The sequence below is a fragment of the Littorina saxatilis genome, linkage group LG8 (assembly GCF_037325665.1).
Source record: "Littorina saxatilis isolate snail1 linkage group LG8, US_GU_Lsax_2.0, whole genome shotgun sequence".
Lineage (NCBI taxonomy): Eukaryota > Metazoa > Mollusca > Gastropoda > Littorinimorpha > Littorinidae > Littorina > Littorina saxatilis.
Window position 1 is genome coordinate 22,615,758 of NC_090252.1, and position 19,342 is coordinate 22,635,099.

Here is a 19,342-nt window from a genome sequence, read left to right on the forward strand (position 1 = left end):
CCTCTTCTTCTTGACAATGATCATTTCCAGCGTTTGGAGAAGCCTCTTTTCTATCCCTTGGATGTCTGCTTCTGTTACATGCCTGAAACAAACAAATTCATTTACATCAACGTTTTGTGCTTACAAAAAAAGAGAATTAAAAAAAAAAGTCGCAGCAACAAAAATGGCAGACGTCAGAAAAAAACTAAAACCCTGCTGAAATTATAAAATCTCTGATCCTTTTTTTATACATATTTAACCACTGCAGCTTACAATGTTCTCTAAACAGACAAAAAGCTAAATAACAAGAACCATACCTGACGAAGTAGGAGAGGTATGTGTAAGGGCAGTTGACGGCACCAAAACCTGAGAGAATGGCCATCAGCGTCACACCAATCACCCCAACACGGCCGATACACTGCTCGATGGAAAAAATGCCTGGTGATGAAAACACAACAGAAGAAATAAGACAGCTCATCTCAAACCTGATGGTAAAAATACAAAACGGTTAAACTTGATTCACTGGCCTAAAGTGACATTATGTATGAGCTATCTACATGGGCGGGACTGAAAAATGTCATGCATCCTGAACCTCAACCGAGCCAAAAAACAACAAACAAACAACAAAAAAAGAGAAAAAAAAACAAGTCGCGTAAGGCGAAATTACTACATTTAGTCAAGCTGTGGAACTCACAGAATGAAATTGAACGTAGTCCGCCGCTAGTGCAAAAGGCAGTGAAAGTGACGAGCCTGTTTGGTGCGGTAGCGGTTGCGCTGTGCTTCATAGCACGCTTTACTGTACCTCTCTTCGTTTTAACTTTCTGAGCGTGTTTTTAATCCAAACGTATCATATCTATATCTTTTTGGAATCAGGAACCGACAAGGAATAAGAGGAAGTTGTTTTTAAAACGATTTCGGAAATTTAATTTTAATCATAATTTTTAATGTACAGAGCTTGTTTTTAATCCGAATATAGCATATGTATATGTTTTTGGAATCAGAAAATGATGACAAATAAGATGAACTTAATTTGGATCGTTTTATAAAAAAAATAATTTTTTTAACAATTTTCAGATTTTTAATGACCAAAGTCATTAATTAATTCTTAAACCACCAAGCTGAAATGCAATACCGAAGTCCGGCCTTCGTCGAAGATAGCTTGGCCAAAATTTCAATAAATTTGATTGAAAAATGAGGGTGTGACAGTGCCACCTTAACTTTTACAAAAGGCCGGATATGACGTCATCAAAAGTATTTATCGAAAAAATGAAAAAAAAGTCTGGGGATATCATACCCAGAAACTCTCATGAACAATTTCATAAAGATGGGTCGAGTAGTTTACTCTGAATCGCTCTACACACACACACGCACACACAAATACACCACGACCCTCGTCTCGATTCCCCCTCTATGTTAAAACATTTTGTCAAAACTTGACTAAATGTAAAAAAGGCCATAATCGAATCCGGATTTCCGGCATATACCGGAAGAAACCCACCCATGTATCTGCATTTGTAAAAAAAAAAAAAAGTCAATGCATCAACACACCGTGCTTGGGACTGAGGATGGGGAAGGGGTCTCCGATCCTCCAGAACAGGTAGAGAATGGCGCACCAAGCTCCGAAGGCGATCAGGACTCTGACATGCTGCTTCTGAGGCACTGAAACAAAATAAAGAACAAATCAAAGGAGGGATGTCGTTTGGCATCATTGGGCAGTCGGCATAACAAATCTTCAGAGAACTTTGCTGTCATTTCAACAGATTTGCAAAACGTTTTCATAGTGGTATTAAGGTAGTGCCAAGAACTGTCAAAAATGTCAACAGCCAAGTTGACTACTTTCATTTTCCCAAAGTGAATCCATCCATACAACAAAGGAACAGGCCAATGTTTTTGTGTGGGTTTTTTCTTCTTCAACTTCAAGCTCAACTAAAAAGTGTGGCTCCATAGAAACAAACCAAACGGTACTACATGTACCAATATCATGCTTGTAAAATCTATACATTTTCTGAAAGTCTGGAATAACATGTAGTACATGTGTATATATCACAATTTTGTATTTAAAAGAGAGAGAGAGAGAGAGAGAGAGAGAGAGAGAGAGAGAGAGAGAGAGAGAGAGAGAGAGAGAGAGAGAGAGAGAGAGAGAGAGAGCTAGAGAGAGAGAGAGAGAGAGCAAAATCCATTGAAAACATGTTTGGACATTGTTCATCTCTTTATTATTTGCTAAGAAAAGAAATTTACATTTTTTTCTAACTCTGAAAAGTGATGTTTTCATTAATGTCAACAACAAGCAAAACAGAAAAGAAAAATAAGGCGGATAAAACTTGATGTGACTAACCCAGGCGGATGGTGCCAATGACGTAGAAAGCGATGTAGAAGGGCAAAACAGCAATTAGCACAAAGAGTATCGCGTACAGGCCCAGCTTCCAGTGAAAGAATCTTGAGCTGTTGACAGATATAAACTTTCAATTGCAACAGAAGAGCAAATTGAAGATAGCCTCTTAAAAGATACACAGTTATAAAGTTGTTATAGCTGACTTGTTATTTTACACTAAGAAAAATACTCAAACACAAACATACACACACACGTTTTAACAAACATGCGGTTATCAATTCAAACACACTTGAACAAACTCAACACACACAGTGAGTGACACACATGCACATAACACCAACACACACACATACACACACACACATAACGCTAACTCACACACACACTAACACTAACACACACACACATAATGCCAACACACACACACACATGCACATAATGCTAACACACACACAACGCTAACACACACACACATTAACACACACATACACATGACGGTAACACACACACCACTCAAACATAACACTAACCTTGAATCCATAATGCCAAGGATTTCAAAGATGATGAGTTCAAACATGGTACAGGAGAGAGAAAAGGTGACAGAGAACACCAGCAGGACAACACTGTGATGGACCTGTCAACACACAAAGTGATTATTATAATTTATTTGTATTTCTGACCAAAATATGACATTTTACACAGATCGAGACAGTCGGTGTCCCTCCGAGCCTGCGCTAGCGGCGAGGTGAACAGTGACCGTCAAGATCTGTGTAAAATGTCATATTTTGGTCAAATATACAAATACCATTTATGTATCGATCGATTCTGGTTACAATTCCTTTTAGTTTTTATGATCGAACGCACTCATACATGCACTATTTAGCAGTCTCGGCTGGCCGCCTACATATGAAGTTTTGTCGGCCTCAGACGTCAAATGGCTCAAAGAAAGGAAATCCAGTGTTCAATTAATTCCCCACAGAATCGTGACAAAAGCCACGGAACATGAATTTGTTAACGTAAAATCCCTGCGCCTTGAATATGTGCGCAATATAAATTGCATAAAAATCAAAAATAAAATAAAAAAATAAAATCCCTGCGCTTAGAACTGTACCCACGGAATACGCGCGATATATATAAGCCTAATATTGATTGATAAAGTCATCCTTTACAGTTACACTGCCCTTTTACAAGTTGCCAGAGCCACTTTTAGATGTTGTAACCCGCCTCGACAGTACAGTGGTACCTGTGATGAAAGGACACCCTTGGGACCTGCCAAAAGTGTCCCTACATTGCAGGTGGCCTGTCATGACAGGTAATGAGGTGTATTTGGGTAGAGATAATAGACAAGGGGACCTGAGAATGTGTCCATCAGAAGGGCCACACATCGCACTATCTCACGTACTCCTGTCCGGCAAGAAGCGCTGGCGGAATGAAATTCAAGACTTCAAATTAGCCCCCCCCCCCCCCCCCCCCCAAAAAAAAGTCTGTTTACGGTATCCCGACCGACCCTATTTTTTTTCGCGCGACCCTAGACTTTTTTTGGGGCATTTGAAAAAAAAAAAAAAAAGTCTTGTTTTTTGGCATTATAATTTTAAAATGTTTTTTGGGAAAACAAATAAATAAATAAATCCCGACCTACCGACCCAATTTTTTTTGCCTATGTTACCGTAAACACACTTTTTTTTTTTTGCCTTAGCCTATGGGCAGCACTGGGCAAACCTAGGATAGTTACCCTAAACCAAATCCAAGATCCACGATGGTTTCCTGCTGCAAACTGACATTTTTTGATTTTAACTAATTTCAGGACAGGTTTAACATTGATTTCTCTTTTTTCTTTAGCTCAATTCATATCTTGCTCCACCTGAGAACTTTTGCGGCAGTCTCAGAAACAAAATGAAAATGCTCAGCTTACCTCATAATCACGGAACAGCTGTTTCAAGAAGAAGACCCAACCACCTCCAAAAAACAGCACCTATAACACAAGGTAAGAAAAGTACATCAAGTAAAACAAATCATTTTTTGAAAAGTCACAGTGTAGCTGTATGGCTGTAAAAAAAGTTGTACGCCCTCACGGCAAAGCTATTAGGGGCATGTTCCCGGGTTTTACCCTGACTTCAGATGAGATACACACGTGTATGCGTGTTTAGGTGGTTTCAGCCAACTGCACTTATGGCAGAATAACCAAGGTCTTTTACGTGCCACTGTGGTGACAAGGGGGTGGGACATGGCTTCCGTCTCTGTCTCTGCACATAATGTTGACCCGTGGCCGTCCCGGCCCGGATTCGAACCCGCGACCCTAGGATCACAAGTCCAGGGCTCTACCACCTGAGCTAACCCGCCCCCCCCCCCCCCCCCCCCCATGTACGGCTGTAGTCATGAGCTAGCTATTTGTAGATTGGAATACATGCAGAGGTACTATCTTCCCTGAAGGCTGAACTAACTGCACACCATAAGATCATTTACAACGTCTGAAGTCTCTCCATTTTAAACTTCAGCTTGAATAATTTTGTAATGTTGAACTTTAGTGTGATAAATTCATAGCTCACAATCCAGTGGCGTTTTGGTCCATTTGGAATTAATTTTGATACAAGTCCCTTTGATCAAACCAAAGAATATTTTTCGTGAAATTAACGAGAAAGATTGAGCTCCAAACTTAAACAGAATTTGATCGACGGAAATGACAAGAAAATGCAGACAAAATATCGACAGAGTTCAACAGAGTTGCCTCCCTTCCTTTGAAAATGAAATGGTGGCTAAGCTGATGTTTTCTTTAAAAAAAACGCACGTCAAGAAAAAGCATCCGTACAGTTCATTCGGTGACTTCAAAAGTATCTAAAACGACTTGCAATGCTTACAAGAGCAGGTTCTACAAAATTAGAGGCTGAAAAGTGAAAACTGAAATGCTCCTGAATTGTGAGCTTTGAATTTATCAGAAGAAGAAGAAGAATTTATCACTCTAAAGTTCAATATTACCAATAATGAGCTAAAATGCACAGAATAAGCTGGATGAAAATGTTAAAATTTCAAGTTGGAAATTTAACATGGAATTTTTACAATAGGCTACATGTATGAATCAAATTAAAACCAAAGGCAAAGTAGGTTAATAAAAAACGCTCGCGCTGGACCCGAGTACTCCGTTCAGACTGGCTCGCTCAATAAATATAAATGTTTGGAATGTCTGTGGTGTGAATGTTGGTTTCTGACCAGAAATGCAAATCTATCTCTGGCCGATTCATAGATTCAACCTACAAACTGCGACCTCATCTGTGATCAGATATGTTTCGACAAGCATTAAACGGATGAAATTAACCACATGCAGTTTATTCTTCAGAAAAATGCACACAAAAAATGGGTTGGGTTCGGTGATTTGTACATAAACGTCTTCCTCGCGATAGATTCGCTTATTATTTTGTCTTATGAAGCCGTCATCAACACGAACACAATGATTGCAGAAGCAAACTCTGTACCTACACGACCGAGACACAAGACTGATTATTTCACAGCTGCAATGAGAATAGAGAACAAAGACGTTTTGGGTAAGCTTACTCACGTCAGGTCTTCACTGACAAGCTAGGAACAGACGGAAAATTCCGAACAAAAGTAAATGACGTCAAAGTCTCTTTCGCTTTGCGTGTAACTTTGTCATGACGTATTTTTGTGTGACGCGTTCGGCTGTTCTATCAGGTCAATGGCTGCGTGTTGCCCCGCCGGTGTGAACTCCTCCTACGGCCAAGTCGTTTTTGTGGTTTATTTCGCATTTAGGTCCCAGATAACATTATGATGTTTTAATACGATCAATCGGACCTATTATCAAGTTAGTGTATCAACTTTTGAACGAACTGCGCCCAGTAGTTTCCCAGCAATAAGCTGTTAAGTGGAGAAAGACACATACACAGACACACAATTAAAGTCTGCTGAGCCCTTGTACTAGCATACTCGGGGAAAATAAAAGTATATCCTGAATTAGATCAAATGTAGACCCAACGTTGATAAGCAATGACGAGACGTTTTTATGGGCCCCACAGCCTACTGTATTTCTGTCCCAACAAACTAAACTTAATTAAACAGATCGAAGAATGTACTGTCCCAACCCCCTTCCCTTCCTTATCAATATCATTGCCTGCTACAGCACTCTTACTCTATGATCTATCTTCAGATGCTGGTTACTTGCTCTAAAAAAAAAACACCTAAAAAACCCAGCGCAATACAATAATACACCTGTGAAAATAGCATCAAACACGAGTCGACCAAGAAAGACATCTTGATTTTGGATGTCTCTCTGATGTAAACACCCGGCACCACGACAAACTTGTTTACGTCAACATGCAGGCTGACATCTTGAATACAAAAGTAGGATTATTAAAATGGGGACAAAAATCCCCCAAATCAGCAAAAAAAAATATGAAATTATAATTCATTAATGGATATACAGGAGTAATAACACAGAACATCTGTTCACGCCATTTTGTATCCGACCGATTTATCAACAAAACAGACCATCCATCTTATTCCAACTTTTTGCAGATACAGCAAAAATTAGCGTCTGCTGTCAGAAGCTTGACTCATCTGAAATTTTGGGGCTAAAATTGTTTTAAACTTATCATTAGATACAGAATGGTTACAGTATAGATCTAGTACTCAGATTGAACTGTACTGTTCTTTTTGTGGTTTGCAGTTTGCACATTGCAACTTTTTTGATGAACAATGTAACCAAACCTCAAAGTGGAAGTTCAACGCGAATTCCAGGCTGTTCAAAGAAGCAGAACGCACCCCTCTGGCAAGCAAAAGTCTACTGGAGGAGAAGTTTGTTTTAAATTATTTGTGCGACTGCTGATTCGTGTATGCTTTCGGAACGGATTTTAGCACACGTATGGAAGCTGCTTTCTCTATTTTTCGCAGTTTTAAGCTGTTCTTTGCAAGATAAGTGACACAAACCCTTGAGAAGTTGGAAAGGAATGTACGATTGGTCGCCATTTTGTGCGGTCGGAATCAACCATGACTGTGGAACAATCGAGTCTGCAACAGCATAATAGCAAGGTACACTGTTCTTTTGCATTCACAGACTAAAGTTTTCAAACGTGTGTCAGAAGACATGGCCCACCGACGATAAATCAGGCGTGTTCGCTGCATTTGTGTGATTTATTTATCTCAAAAGTCTTCGACTCATGTCAGTGTTCTTGGAGTTGGAGTGATTCCAAAAGTTGTGGTGTTTGTTTGCACGCTCCGGATGTGTGCCGGTTAAATCACGACGGAGAGTGTCGTGTACATATAAATATATTTATTTATTTATATATCAACATTTCTTGGATAACACGTCATTAGATTGAATCTATTTGGAAATATACCCGTTTTGAAAACCCGACTGTCAGTGTGTCACTGTTTCAGTTTCAGTTTGTAAACAAAAAGCCATGTCACATCACTGTGAACTGCCTCCTGGCTTGTTTACTTAACTTGTTGTAAATGACAGTTGATTGAGTATCATTAGTGTTGTATCTCTATTAGGCTTTACCAAAGGTATTAATGATGAAAGTCCGTTTGGTGAGATTTTTCTCTTTTACTTTTAGTTTTAGACTTTTACTTTTAATTTTATAGTCTTTAGTTTTGCTTGTACCAATTACTGAATTAGTTGTGGATGTACCTCGATCAAATCAATGTCACAATCACGTGTGTTCAGTCAGTTCACCATACTTATTCATTGTTTTTATTGATAACTGTAGGAATTTAAGTTAAAACTCCGGAGGAAACCTGCCAGTTTGTTTGCATTGGGTTCAAAATCAAATACAGTAAAACTAAAAGTGTAAACTACTTTACTAGTAAAGGGAAAACATCTCTGCAAAAGGAACAGAATTACACTTTTACATAATCTACAGTGTGCCAGGAGGTGCAGTTGTGTATTGTAAAATGTGTGTGTTGCTGAGAGTATAATATACTATAAATGCTGGCATGTTGTAATTTACTAATACATGTTGTAATACTAATACATGTTGTAATACTAATACATGTAGTAATACTAATAGTGTATTCATAATCATAAGCATTTGTCACTTTTGTGTGTGAAATATCTTCGTGCATGCACACAAAAGTTAACCAAATTAACATCGACAAAGCGCATAGAAGATCATTTTCTTTACACACTCTGACACAGGCATAAGTCTCACTGTCAGCACATAGATTTGTTTCTTTGAAATTGAAGAACTCACGTTGACCAGCAAAGTTTGTTTCGTTTTGACAGCGGAGTCGGGAGGATCTTTTGAGTCAGACGTACGCAACAGTGAAAGAGGTGACCGGAATTGATGACCAATGTGTGATTGACGAGGCCATCAGTGCGTGTCAGACTAAGGATGGCACCTACAAGGTGGAAGATGTGGTCTCTATGTTGATCCAGGATGATTCTCTTCGCAAACGCCAGGTAAGGGATTATTTACCTTCTGAAGCTTACATGGGAAGAAACGTTGAGCAAACTTTCACAAGAATAAAACTGTAACTGCAACACTAACAGTGTGAGTTACAGTGCTAAACTTATAAAGTATTAACTTTTGGTAATGTTGAACTTTCTAGTGATACATTCATAGCTCAAAGTCATAATTGTGACCCTCCACCACAGATTGAGTCGCATGTCACTTTTGCATGATTTTCATATTTTACATTTTCCTACAGAGTTTTTTATGCTCTATCCAGTGGTGAAAACCGTTTTAGAAAAGAGCGAAAACTGTTTGAGTTATAAGCCTGTGACTAAGGTGATCCTCACACTGTTACGAGACACTCCCCGGACTTATATTATTATTATTAAGCCAAGCGCAGAACCGCGCGAGGTGACATGCGACTCATTTCGTGGTGGAGGGTCACAATTAAGAGGCTTTTAAGCCTCCAAATTTGCAGACCCTGCACCACTAAAGTATAACAAGTAATTTTAGATCCCTTTAAAGTCACAGTATGAAATGTACGAAAGCATTTCTTTTGCATGCGTCAAAGAAGGAATTATCTGTGTAAGCAGACAGGAGAGGCAACTCTGTCGTGTAAGTGATGTCCCTTGGTTGACAACGTTAGCATTTCCGCCTCATTTTTGTCGATCAACTTTTACACCCAAGAAAGTAATGAAATTGTATACACCTGGAAAACTATTAAGTTTATTAATAAACTCGTGAAGTTTGGGAAACAAGGTGCCGTTTCCAGTTTTTGCAAAACCCTTCTGTGAATTTTGAGGCTTTTCGGGAAGATAGGTTATAACTTGAACTTGATGAAGGAAGGCTAATTAGACTTTGACATGAGGGTATGTTAACAAACCTGTTAGGCACAACAACAAAAATAGTCTGTTTACGGTAACATGGGCCAAAAAAATAGAGTCGGTAGGTCGGGATTTTTTTGTTTTTTTTTTCCCCCCAAATGCCAGAAAAAAGTCTAGGGTCGCGCGAAAAAATAGGGTCGGTCGGGATATCGTAAACAGACTATTTTCTTTTGTTGCCTTTGTGTTACATGAAAGTGAAAAAAATATCAGTGAATATGATTATGAAGCAACTCCCTGGAAAACCCAGTCTCATTACTACAGTAGACAAAAGCATATTGATACTGTCTTCTTTATACTAAACAAAAATCAGACATTAGGACTTTTTTTCAGAGTTGAAGTTTAACTCGAGTGTAGCCACTTATACTTGTGACTAACCCCAGAAGTTAATAAAACAAGATAGTTTCTAATTAAATTATGATGACACCTCCTGGCAATTTGTTAATTCTTAGGCAAAGTCATCAAGGAACTCCAACTCCAAGTCTGTCAGTTTCGGTGAGGAGCAGGTTCAGGGTCAAGGGCAAGGGCAAGGTCAATGCCAGGAGACACCCAAAAAGACACCAGTACAGGAGACAGCACCAAAGAAAACTGGTGAGAGATCGATTGAATGATTGATCGATTGGTCTATAGTAAACAAGGAAAGGTGTTTGAGGCTGATGCCTAGTCTTACTTTACAATCTGTCCCTGCTAAAAGTATGTGCTATAATAAGAGAGAGGGAGAGAGAGTTTTTTGTGCTTTCTGTAGACAATTGTAAAAATGTGTGTTTGTATCATTGTATACATGTGCACGTGTCTGCCCCGCACAATCTGTATGGCTTTTTGAATTCCCTTTAGCATTAGGTAATTTTGTTTTGTTGTCCTCCCTGTGTTTTGTTGCCAACTCAGAGAATACCTGAGCAATCTGAGTTTCTTCAGTTTCTGATCTTGATCTTCATTGCTGAAGTACCCTGTTTCTGTCTGTAAAGAATGAATGATTTTCTTGCAAGAATTCATGGCATTAGATTACTACGTAAGTGACGTGGCATTGGCTTGTACTTCTTCTTTTTTCTTCAGCGTTCCAGAATTGTCTGGTTACGTGTGAGCTCGTTTGCCCATTTGGGTTTCCCACACTATACTCTGAGAGCATAGTCAGCTTCACTTCGTTGAGTAGGCATGCTGGGTATTTTCGTGTTTCCATAACCCACCGAACTCTGACATGGATTACAGGATCTTTTCCGTGCGCACTCGGTCTTGTGCTTGCTTGTACACACGAAGGGGGTTAAGTCACAAGCAGGTCTGCACATAAGTTGACCTGGGAGATCGGAAAAATCTCCACTCTTAACCCACCAGGCTGCAGCGACCGGGATTCGAACTCGCAACCTCCCGATTAGGAGGCCGACGTCTTACCACCACGCCACCATTGGCTTGTACAACCCTGGAGGCAATGCTTTTGTGTACAGTGGGACCCAACTTTTAAGACCATTTTAAAATCTTGGAACATCAGGTCTTAAAAAGGAGGAAGTCTTAAAATGGGGGTACATTTGCAGATGTAAAGAACATTCTTCTTCTGCGTTCTTGGGCTGAAACTCCCCGGTACACTCGTGTTTTTAAAACGAGTGGAATTTTACGTGTATGACCGTTTTTTACCCCGCCATTTAGGCAGCCATACGCCGTTTTCGGAGGAAGCATGCTGGGTATTTTCGTGTTTCTATAACCCACCGAACTCTGACATGGATTACAGGATTTTTTCGTGCGCACTTGGTCTTGTGCTTGCGTGTACACACGGGGGATGTTCGGACACCGAGGAGAGTCTGCACACAAAGTTGACTCTGAGAAATAAATCTCTCGCCGAACGTGGGGACGAACTCACGCTGACAGCGGCCAACTGGATACAAATCCAGCGCGCTACCGACTGAGCTACATCCCCGCCCTGTTAAGAACATGATATCTGAAAAATCAAGGTCTGATAAGGGAGAAGGTCTGAAGATAGGGGTCTTAAAAGGGGGGTTCCACTGTACATGGCGTTACTTGGCAGTGTGTTATTTGATTGTATTTGTGTGGAGTTGTTCCCCCCGCGGGTTAGGGGGAAGAATTTACCCGATGCTCCCCAGCATGTCGTAAGAGGCGACTGACGGATTCTGTTTCTCCTTTTACCCTTGTTAAGTGTTTCTTGTACAGAATATAGTCGATGTTTGTACAGATTTTAGTTAAGCAGTATGTAAGAAATGTTAAGTCCTTTGTACTGGAAACTTGCATTCTCCCAGTAAGGTAATATATTGTACTACGTTGCAAGCCCATGGAGCAATTTTTTGATTAGTGCTTTTGTGAACAAGAAACAATTAACAAGTGGCTCTATCCTACCCCCCACCCCTTTCCCCGTCACGATATAACCTTCGTGGTTGAAAACGACGTTAAACACCAAATAAAGAAAGTGTGGAGTTGTGTGTTTACAATGGGTGTGCTTGTGTTACTGCCGTTTAGAGGTGAGATGATGGATTGCATTTGTGTTTTGTATCAGCAGTGATTGACTTGACGAACGAGTCCGGTGAACAGCAGGAAATCAACCGAGCCATAAACGCCAGCCTGCAGGATGCTCAGGGAATTCTGGGAGGCCAGGTCACACGGGAGGAGCAAGATATCAGCAGGTTTGTTGAAGCAATGATTGCGTACCTGTGAAAATAATGACAAGAACGGTTGTGTTCATCCTTTTAAGAAAATTGTACGGAATTTGATCGCAAATTATGGCAGAGCAAGTTTAGTTTCGAATGAGGCAGATCAAAGAGAGACAAAATGACTGCATTGGAGGTATTCCCCTTTTTAACACTGGAGTCCTTCTCTTTAAAAATGATGTATGCAAAAGTCGAGGTCAGAAACTTCCAGAGTTCAGCCTGGGATAAACTTCACCCTGAGTGCTGTTTATCCTGGACAAAGGTCTCTGAACTTGACAACTGCATATCAGCCCTTGTTATTTGATGTTTAGCTGTCCTAAAAAGGGACGTTTCAGTGTATTGCTGTTTGTCATTCAGGGTGCTTGAGGCCAGCTTGGCCGAGTCCAAGCCGGGAACAAAGCGGAAGTGAGGAGTCCTTGTTTTCTTTGATGATTAGCTGTCTTGAAAAGGGACGTTTCAGTGTATTGCTTTTTGTCATTCAGAGTGCTTGAGGCCAGCTTGGCCGAGTCCAAGCCAGGAACGAAGCGGAAGCGGGGGGAGCTGTGGTTCGTGGACCCCCTCAACCCCCACGAACGCAAGCGTCAAGAGACCTGGCCCGTGGGGCTGAAAAACATCGGCAACACTTGTTGGTTCAGTGCTGTCATACAGGTAAACTATTGGGCCTTTACATCTTAAACGAACATAAATAAATATATTTTTATTTGGCCTGATTAGCTGTGCAGAAAGGATGTACAGTGTACTTTAAAGGCGCAGCCTAATGGTTGATATCCCTTTCCTGTGGCGGGGAAATAGCTCAGTCGGTAGCGCCGCTGGCCAGCACGAAGGAAAGGATCCGTGGCACAAGAGCACAAATGATCTTCTTCTCTTTTTATATTTAGTCAATTATTATCAAAATTAAATTGTCGAAATCAATTTAAAAACACTTTCATCTTATTCCTTGTCGGTTCCTGATTCCAAAAACATATAGATATGATATGTTTGGATTAAAAACACGCTCAGAAAGTTAAAACGAAGATAGGTACAGAAAAGCGTGCTATCCTTCTCAGCGCAAGTACTACCCCGCTCTTCTTGTCAATTTCACTGCCTTTGCCGTGCGCGGTGGACTGACGATGCTACGAGTATACAGTCTTGCTGCGTTGCATTGCGTTCAGTTTCATTCTGTGAGTTCGACAGCTACTTGACTAAATGTTGTATTTTCGCCTTACGCGACTTGTTTTTTATTCCATTGAAGAAGATCACCAAGTTCACAAACAAATTATATCCAAACGGTAATAAATCCAGAAAACGCAGATGATGTTGACACGTCAGCGAAAAAGGGTGAAGTGAAGATGGCGCCCGCGTGACCGGATGACGCTGGTTTTGGCGCCAAGCGCTATTAGCGACACCCGGCAGGGGCATAACTCTAGTTTCACTTTCGTTTTCCTTTCGGTGGTTAAGGGGTTATGCAAAATAACATTGTGTTGGTAAGTATAAATAAATAAGAAAATTATTATAAATTTTCAGGGTCGCTATCGGCTTGGGTTCGATCCCCACGTTCGGCGAGGGATTTATTTCCCAGAGTCATTTAATCACATATTCTTACTCCAATTCTTATGAATGCATTGACTTTAGTCCCACATGCTAGATGTCGAAAAACCTCTCAAATTACCTGCCTTTAGTAGGGTGGTAACCAAGCTAAAAGCGACGCCATAGCCGTTGCTATGGCCTGACCTTGCTCAGTTACCCATAACACCCTGCGCACCACGCGAGCGCCAGCATCCGTAATAATCATTCTCGACTTTCGACAACACACGGTGGACGTGTCCGAATTTCGCTCTCACTTTTGGCCTTCACATGCCTGCTCGTCCTTGAGACTAGCCGGTTCTTGGGGGTCTACCTGTCCGCCTACCTTTTGGTGAGATCTTTCCTGTGTATGTTTGGTATAAATGTTGATAGCTTTGTGTTGAACACGCACGCAGAAGTTTTTTGTTCTGGGTGACTGTTTTTCGCCGGTCTTAAAATGGCCGACAACAAAGCTAATCTTGGCGCGAGACTGGAAGGTGACAAGGCTCTTAGCCTGGTTTAGAAAACTATACCTAAGAGTAGCCTAAGAACTTTGATTTGCCTATTATGCGGGTCGTAGATCCGCCAAACAGCACTTCTTTTTATGTTCCTATCCCTCCGAGGGCGGGTTCAGTTCTTTCACAGCTCGCTTACCCTGTTGGGGTTAATCAGCCTTTAGGCTCCTTATAGACTTTTTGTTGGATCGTCGTCGGTGCGACTGATGGGGGGGGGGTGGCCGTGTGGCTATTCTTTCCCCTTTCTCTGAGTAAGAGGAATCAGTCAATGTCCTCCTTTTGGGGGGACTTAACGATGTTTTGGTCTGTATTTTCAGCTGTTTCAGGCACGATCGGCGGTTCCCGCCCTCCCGTTTGTCAGCTTCGCACTGTGGTCAAGTGCAAATGGCCTGTTCGGTTCAGCCCGTTTTTTGCCTCTGGTGGCTCTGGGCTGTTCTCGAGCACCCCTTCCTTTAGGAGGGGGGGCCTGCTCCCTGCCTGCGTTTAACCACTCTGATTACCGCCGGTACTTCACAGTGTGTTACGCAGCCCCCCGCCAATGGGGGGGGGATAGGGGGGGCGCTCCTGCGTCGCACCGTCGCCTGGTGCAAACGGCCAGTTCGGTTCAGTCCTTTCTGCCACGGGTAGACTGGGTTGTTCGCGAGCACTCTCTCCTTTAGGAGAGGGGGCCAGCTTCCCGCCTGCTTTGGCCGCTCGGCTTGCTTTTAAACAGCACTGCTGGGTCGGTCAGGCAGCCCCCTTACCGTGAGGAAGGGGGAGTGGGGGGGCACGGTAAGTCACGGCCAGGGCTTGTCCCACTCTGCCCTTTGCGGGCAGGGGGCCGTGTTAGCTTCCCACCCTTTCCCGCCCCCCGGGCGCGTTCGGGTGGCGGCTTTCCAGGCTACGTTACATACCCCTTCTCTGCTCCATTTGGGGCAGGGTGGGGGGGGGGGGGTATCAGTGGCCCACTCTTTCCCGCCCACCGGGCGGGATCGGGTGGGGGCTGGAGTAGCGTTCCACCCTTTCCCTCCCTCTGAGTTGGACGGGGTGGGCGCTGTTGGACTGTCTTCACAGTCTGTGCCTCAATTGTCCTGGCCCGACAATCGTTCGCCTCCCCTATCGGGGTGGGCGGGCGGTGGGCTATAGGACTACGGCAGGTGGACGGAGGGGGGTCGGCCGTTGTTCGGTTCGTCTCTCTCCGTCGCTCTTACTGCTGTGACGAGCCACCCCCCTCCCCATCTGGGGCATGGAGTGGCTCAGGCCTTTCTACACAGCGGGGGTGCTATGTACGGCTTTCCAGGCTACGTTACATACTCCTTCTCTGCTCCTTTTGGGACAGGTGGCTGTGTTAGCTACCCGCGCTTGTCGCGGGTCCACCCTTTCCCTCCCTCTGGGTTGGACGGGGTGGGCGCTGTTAGACTGTCTTCACAGTCTGGCCTCTATGGTCCTGGCCTGACAATCGTTCTTCTCCTCTATCGAGGCCTTTCTACACAGCGGGGGTGCTATGTACGGCTTTCCAGGCTACGTTACATACTCCTTCTCTGCTCCATTTGGGACAGGTGGCTGTGTTAGCTGCCCGCGCTCGTCGCGGGTAGCGGTCGCGGAACAATGAGCTTGACTCTCTTTTGTTCTCGGCAGGGTGTCTCGCACAGTGGTCAGGGAACAATGAGCTTTGCTCCGTTTTGTTCTCTGCACGGGCTGTGCCGGCTGTCTACCTGGGACAGGCGGAGACAGAATATACTCTTTCTCTCCAGTCTCCCATTCTTTGTATTCACAATGGTCTGCGGGGACTCGGCTATAGTATCACCTGGCCAGTGGTCATTGTCCTTAGCCAGCATAGGTCACCCCCCCCCTCCTAGGGGTGGGTGAGTGATAGGGCTACTTGACTTTGGCAGGTGGACGAGCGAGGATCGGCCGTTTACGGCCGTTTCTCTGTTTCAGTCCTTGCCCCCTCTAGGGGTTGCGGCTGTACTGGACCACCCCCCTCCCCACTTGGGGTGAGTTGTGGTTCAAACTAGGTAGTCTGGTTCTTAGCACTGGGATGCTTCTCTCGCACAGTGGGTGGGGTAAGATGCGCCGGGCCCGGCTTTGTCTTGTTTCTCCACTCTATCTCCTTCTCGGCAGAGATCTGTGCCAGTTACCAACCCCTCTTCCCCCCACCTCTTGTTCAGGTGGGCGGTTTTGGGTTGGCAGTCAGAGACTGATCACGCTTTTCATCCACACTCTTGGCGGTGTTATCGGCAGGAGTATTTAGTGCGCGACCTCCCCGGTCTCCCCTCCTTTTGTGTTTTACACAACTGGTGGTTAGGTTCGGACTCCTTGTTGGAGGAGGGGGAGTGTATAGGGTTGCCTACTGGTTGTAGGCTTCCCATACATAGAGCGGCTGCTGTTGCAGTTTACTTTGTCCCGGATAGGTTGGGGGTGTCTCTCTTCCTTCCTCTTCCGGGATGGCTTTGGGTTTTCACAGGCTTTCTCGCAATTTGTTTCATTTGCTGAGTCTCCGGTGATTGCCTACCTCATGCCACACTTTTGGCTTGTTCCGCACCTTAGGATAGTGGTCTTCATCCTACACCTTTCCCGCTGCTTTATACGCAGGGGACTGCTGGCTTCGGGGTTTCAGGCTGCTTCATCCTCACTTTTAGTGCGGAAGAAGATAGCACGGAATTTTCAGGCTCAGGGTCTGACCCGCACTTTTTATTGCCAGGGGCTAGTTTCTGGCTTCGCTTACAGACCACAGGGAACATGGAGTTTTTATGATGTTACTCCTCCCTCTCCTCTCTGGAGGAGCTAGGATGGCATGGTTTGGAGTTTTCTGCTTTGGCTGAGACTCTCTTCTGTGCTTTCTTATAGGCAATCTTATCCTCCCTGATCGCTCTTTTGGGTTAGGGAGGATGCCTTGGATAAGGCTTTAGCCAGGCTGCTGGCAGCTTGGGCTAGGGTCGTCACTGAGCGGAGAAGTTTCTCGGTGACGTTTTAGGCCCACACTGTTTTTGCTTGGTGTGATCTTCTTCCTTTACAAGGGGTTTGATTTCATGCTGGTTGCAGGAAGCAAGGGTCAGGCTTTTTCGGGGGTTGTTAAGACCTACTCAATAGCTGGAATCTTTCCCTTCCTTCGTGGACCTCTGGCAGCGCATTTATGCGCTCCCGGTTACAAAGGGGTGTTTTGGTTCAGTGTCGCCTCCCTCTCTGCGGGAGGTGGGTCGGCATGGGCTAGAGCTTTCAGCTTTGGCTGAGATTTTCCTCGGTGCTCTCACATGAGCTTTCCTTCTGCGTTTCTGCACACAGGAAAGGGCTCGGTTTCTGGGGGTGTTTGGTCTCTGGACTATCTCGGGGGCTGGTTGAGCTTTTTCAAGGTCAATCAGCTTGTCAGCTGCACTTTCTTTTGGTGTTGAACCAGGCTTTTTGCCTGGTGCTCTCAGTAACCAGGCAAAATTCCGAGCTGTCCTTATCCCAGGTTTTTTACCTGGGCATGCTGTTCGACTTTGTCTCTTGGAAGGTTTATTCTTCACACAAGAGGGAATAGGGAGGCTATAAGCTCTTTTCACTGCCAGACGGGCACGAGAGCAGGCCTCTGCGGGGTCTTTAGACCCGATCTTCGGTCGGACGGTATCGATAGCTATGCTGGCCCTCTAGTCTTTCCTCAAGTTTTTTGGGGGGTTCGGCCTCTCAGGTCTGGGACATGAGGGTCCTCCTCCAGAGTGGGTTCCTCCACTCGGGGAGGTGGCTGGAATCCTTTTGGATCGCTCAGGGGACTTTTTTCCCTAGCTCTGTTTTCCCCTGGACTTAGACCGCTTTATGGATGCGTTTTCGTCTAGATGGGGCCTGCACTGGCAATTGCAGTCTTGAGGCTGTGATGTAGACGCAAATCCTTGGGCTTCTCTTTTGCCTGAGGTTAGGAGCAGTGGCTCTTAGTCTACTAGCCTTTCCTTTTTTGCTATTTACAGGCATGGCCTGTTGCATTCGGGCAATTCTTCTGTTGCTTCTTATGTGAACTAGCTGGGGTGAGCAAGTTCTCGCTCCCTGTCAGACAGAGTATAGGGGATTCTGATTGAGTTTCACACTAAATCATTTTCTCAGGGGAATTTCTCCCCGGCCAGCTCTGCGATCTGGCCGACTCGCTCAACAGGTCCTTTCAGGGCTTGCACAGGGGTTGGCCCATCTTCTGACGGGTCTGGAGGCGTGCTGTTTGTGTTTTAGATCATGGGTTCTGACTCTGGTCTTTGGGAACGAAGCATATATTTCCTCCACTTTATCTGTGTATGCTCCTTTTTTGGCCTCCTTGGCCAATTGGGGATTTAGAGCGGGGGTGCAACTCCTTAGCGCCCCTCTCTCAAGCCAGGTGGTTTTTCACCTCTGTTTCAGTTTTTGGCTTTGGGCAGCTGGGCCTCTTCTTTGAGGTTCCGGCTTCTCGGCTATCTCAGCTGTTTTGAAACAAATAGGCCTCTCTTCTGTTGCTCATGGCGCTCTTGTCGGCATGATCAAGGGACCTTGTTTTACGAGGTTTAGAGGCTCCCCCTTGTTTAGCGCGTGGGACTTTGTTCTACTTACTCTGGGCCTCAGCCCTATAGGGCAGTGAGGCGCATGCGTTTTTGGGGTTTGCCAGAGGATGTAGCCTTAGGGCTTTTGGTTCCGTTTGTTCACGGTTTTTGGCCAGGTTTTGGGGTTTCAGAAACCTGGTCAATATCCTCTGGTGTTTGATTCCCTCCTCTGGGGAGGATTATCGCTCCGGGAGATTCGGATTTTCTAACTGTCTGGTTGGACTTTTTTAATCCCTTTTTTGACGTTACTGTCTTTTGGAACCACGAGCTTTAGCTCAGGTTCTTATTTCTTTACAATGGAGCGAAAGAGACGTCTTTTATTTGTCTCTCTCTAGGGGCTCTGCTACATTCATAGGACAGTCCTATGAGTGGTACGTTCTGAACAGGGGGGGGGGGGGGGGGGCGTTCAGTCCTCCCTCTATTCCTTTTCAGGCGTTCGGGAGTCTGGTGTTCTTCTCTGGCTGGTGGTGTTCCTCTCGCCTATGCGAGGTTTGCCAACAGCTCGGGTACAGATTTTGTGCTTCTTT

At 44.2% G+C, this 19,342-nt stretch overlaps 2 protein-coding genes across 4 annotated transcripts in view; one reads left to right on the forward strand and one right to left on the reverse strand.

The window, feature by feature from the left end:
- The window catches only part of LOC138973055 (Golgi pH regulator-like), a 16,019-nt gene extending 9,340 nt beyond the window's left edge, over positions 1-6,679 (reverse strand). The window contains exons 1-7 of one of the 2 annotated variants that reach the window (XM_070345711.1): positions 6,530-6,679; positions 4,224-4,283; positions 2,842-2,945; positions 2,315-2,421; positions 1,528-1,638; positions 297-417; positions 1-82 (exon numbers count right to left, since the gene is read on the reverse strand). In XM_070345711.1, the coding sequence (XP_070201812.1) occupies positions 1-82; positions 297-417; positions 1,528-1,638; positions 2,315-2,421; positions 2,842-2,945; positions 4,224-4,283; positions 6,530-6,571 (627 nt within the window). In that variant the 5' untranslated portion in view covers positions 6,572-6,679. Of the gene's footprint in view, positions 83-296; positions 418-1,527; positions 1,639-2,314; positions 2,422-2,841; positions 2,946-4,223; positions 4,284-6,498 lie in introns of both variants that reach the window. The other variant, XM_070345712.1, reaches the window with a different exon arrangement.
- A 263-nt stretch (positions 6,680-6,942) lies between these two features.
- The window catches only part of LOC138973051 (ubiquitin carboxyl-terminal hydrolase 25-like), a 78,787-nt gene continuing 66,387 nt past the window's right edge, over positions 6,943-19,342 (forward strand). The window contains exons 1-5 of one of the 2 annotated variants that reach the window (XM_070345706.1): positions 6,943-7,348; positions 8,544-8,720; positions 10,046-10,184; positions 12,091-12,217; positions 12,724-12,889. In XM_070345706.1, coding sequence (XP_070201807.1) covers positions 7,307-7,348; positions 8,544-8,720; positions 10,046-10,184; positions 12,091-12,217; positions 12,724-12,889 — 651 coding nt within the window. In that variant the 5' untranslated portion in view covers positions 6,943-7,306. The remainder of the gene's footprint in view (positions 7,349-8,543; positions 8,721-10,045; positions 10,185-12,090; positions 12,218-12,723; positions 12,890-19,342) is intronic. The other variant, XM_070345707.1, reaches the window with a different exon arrangement.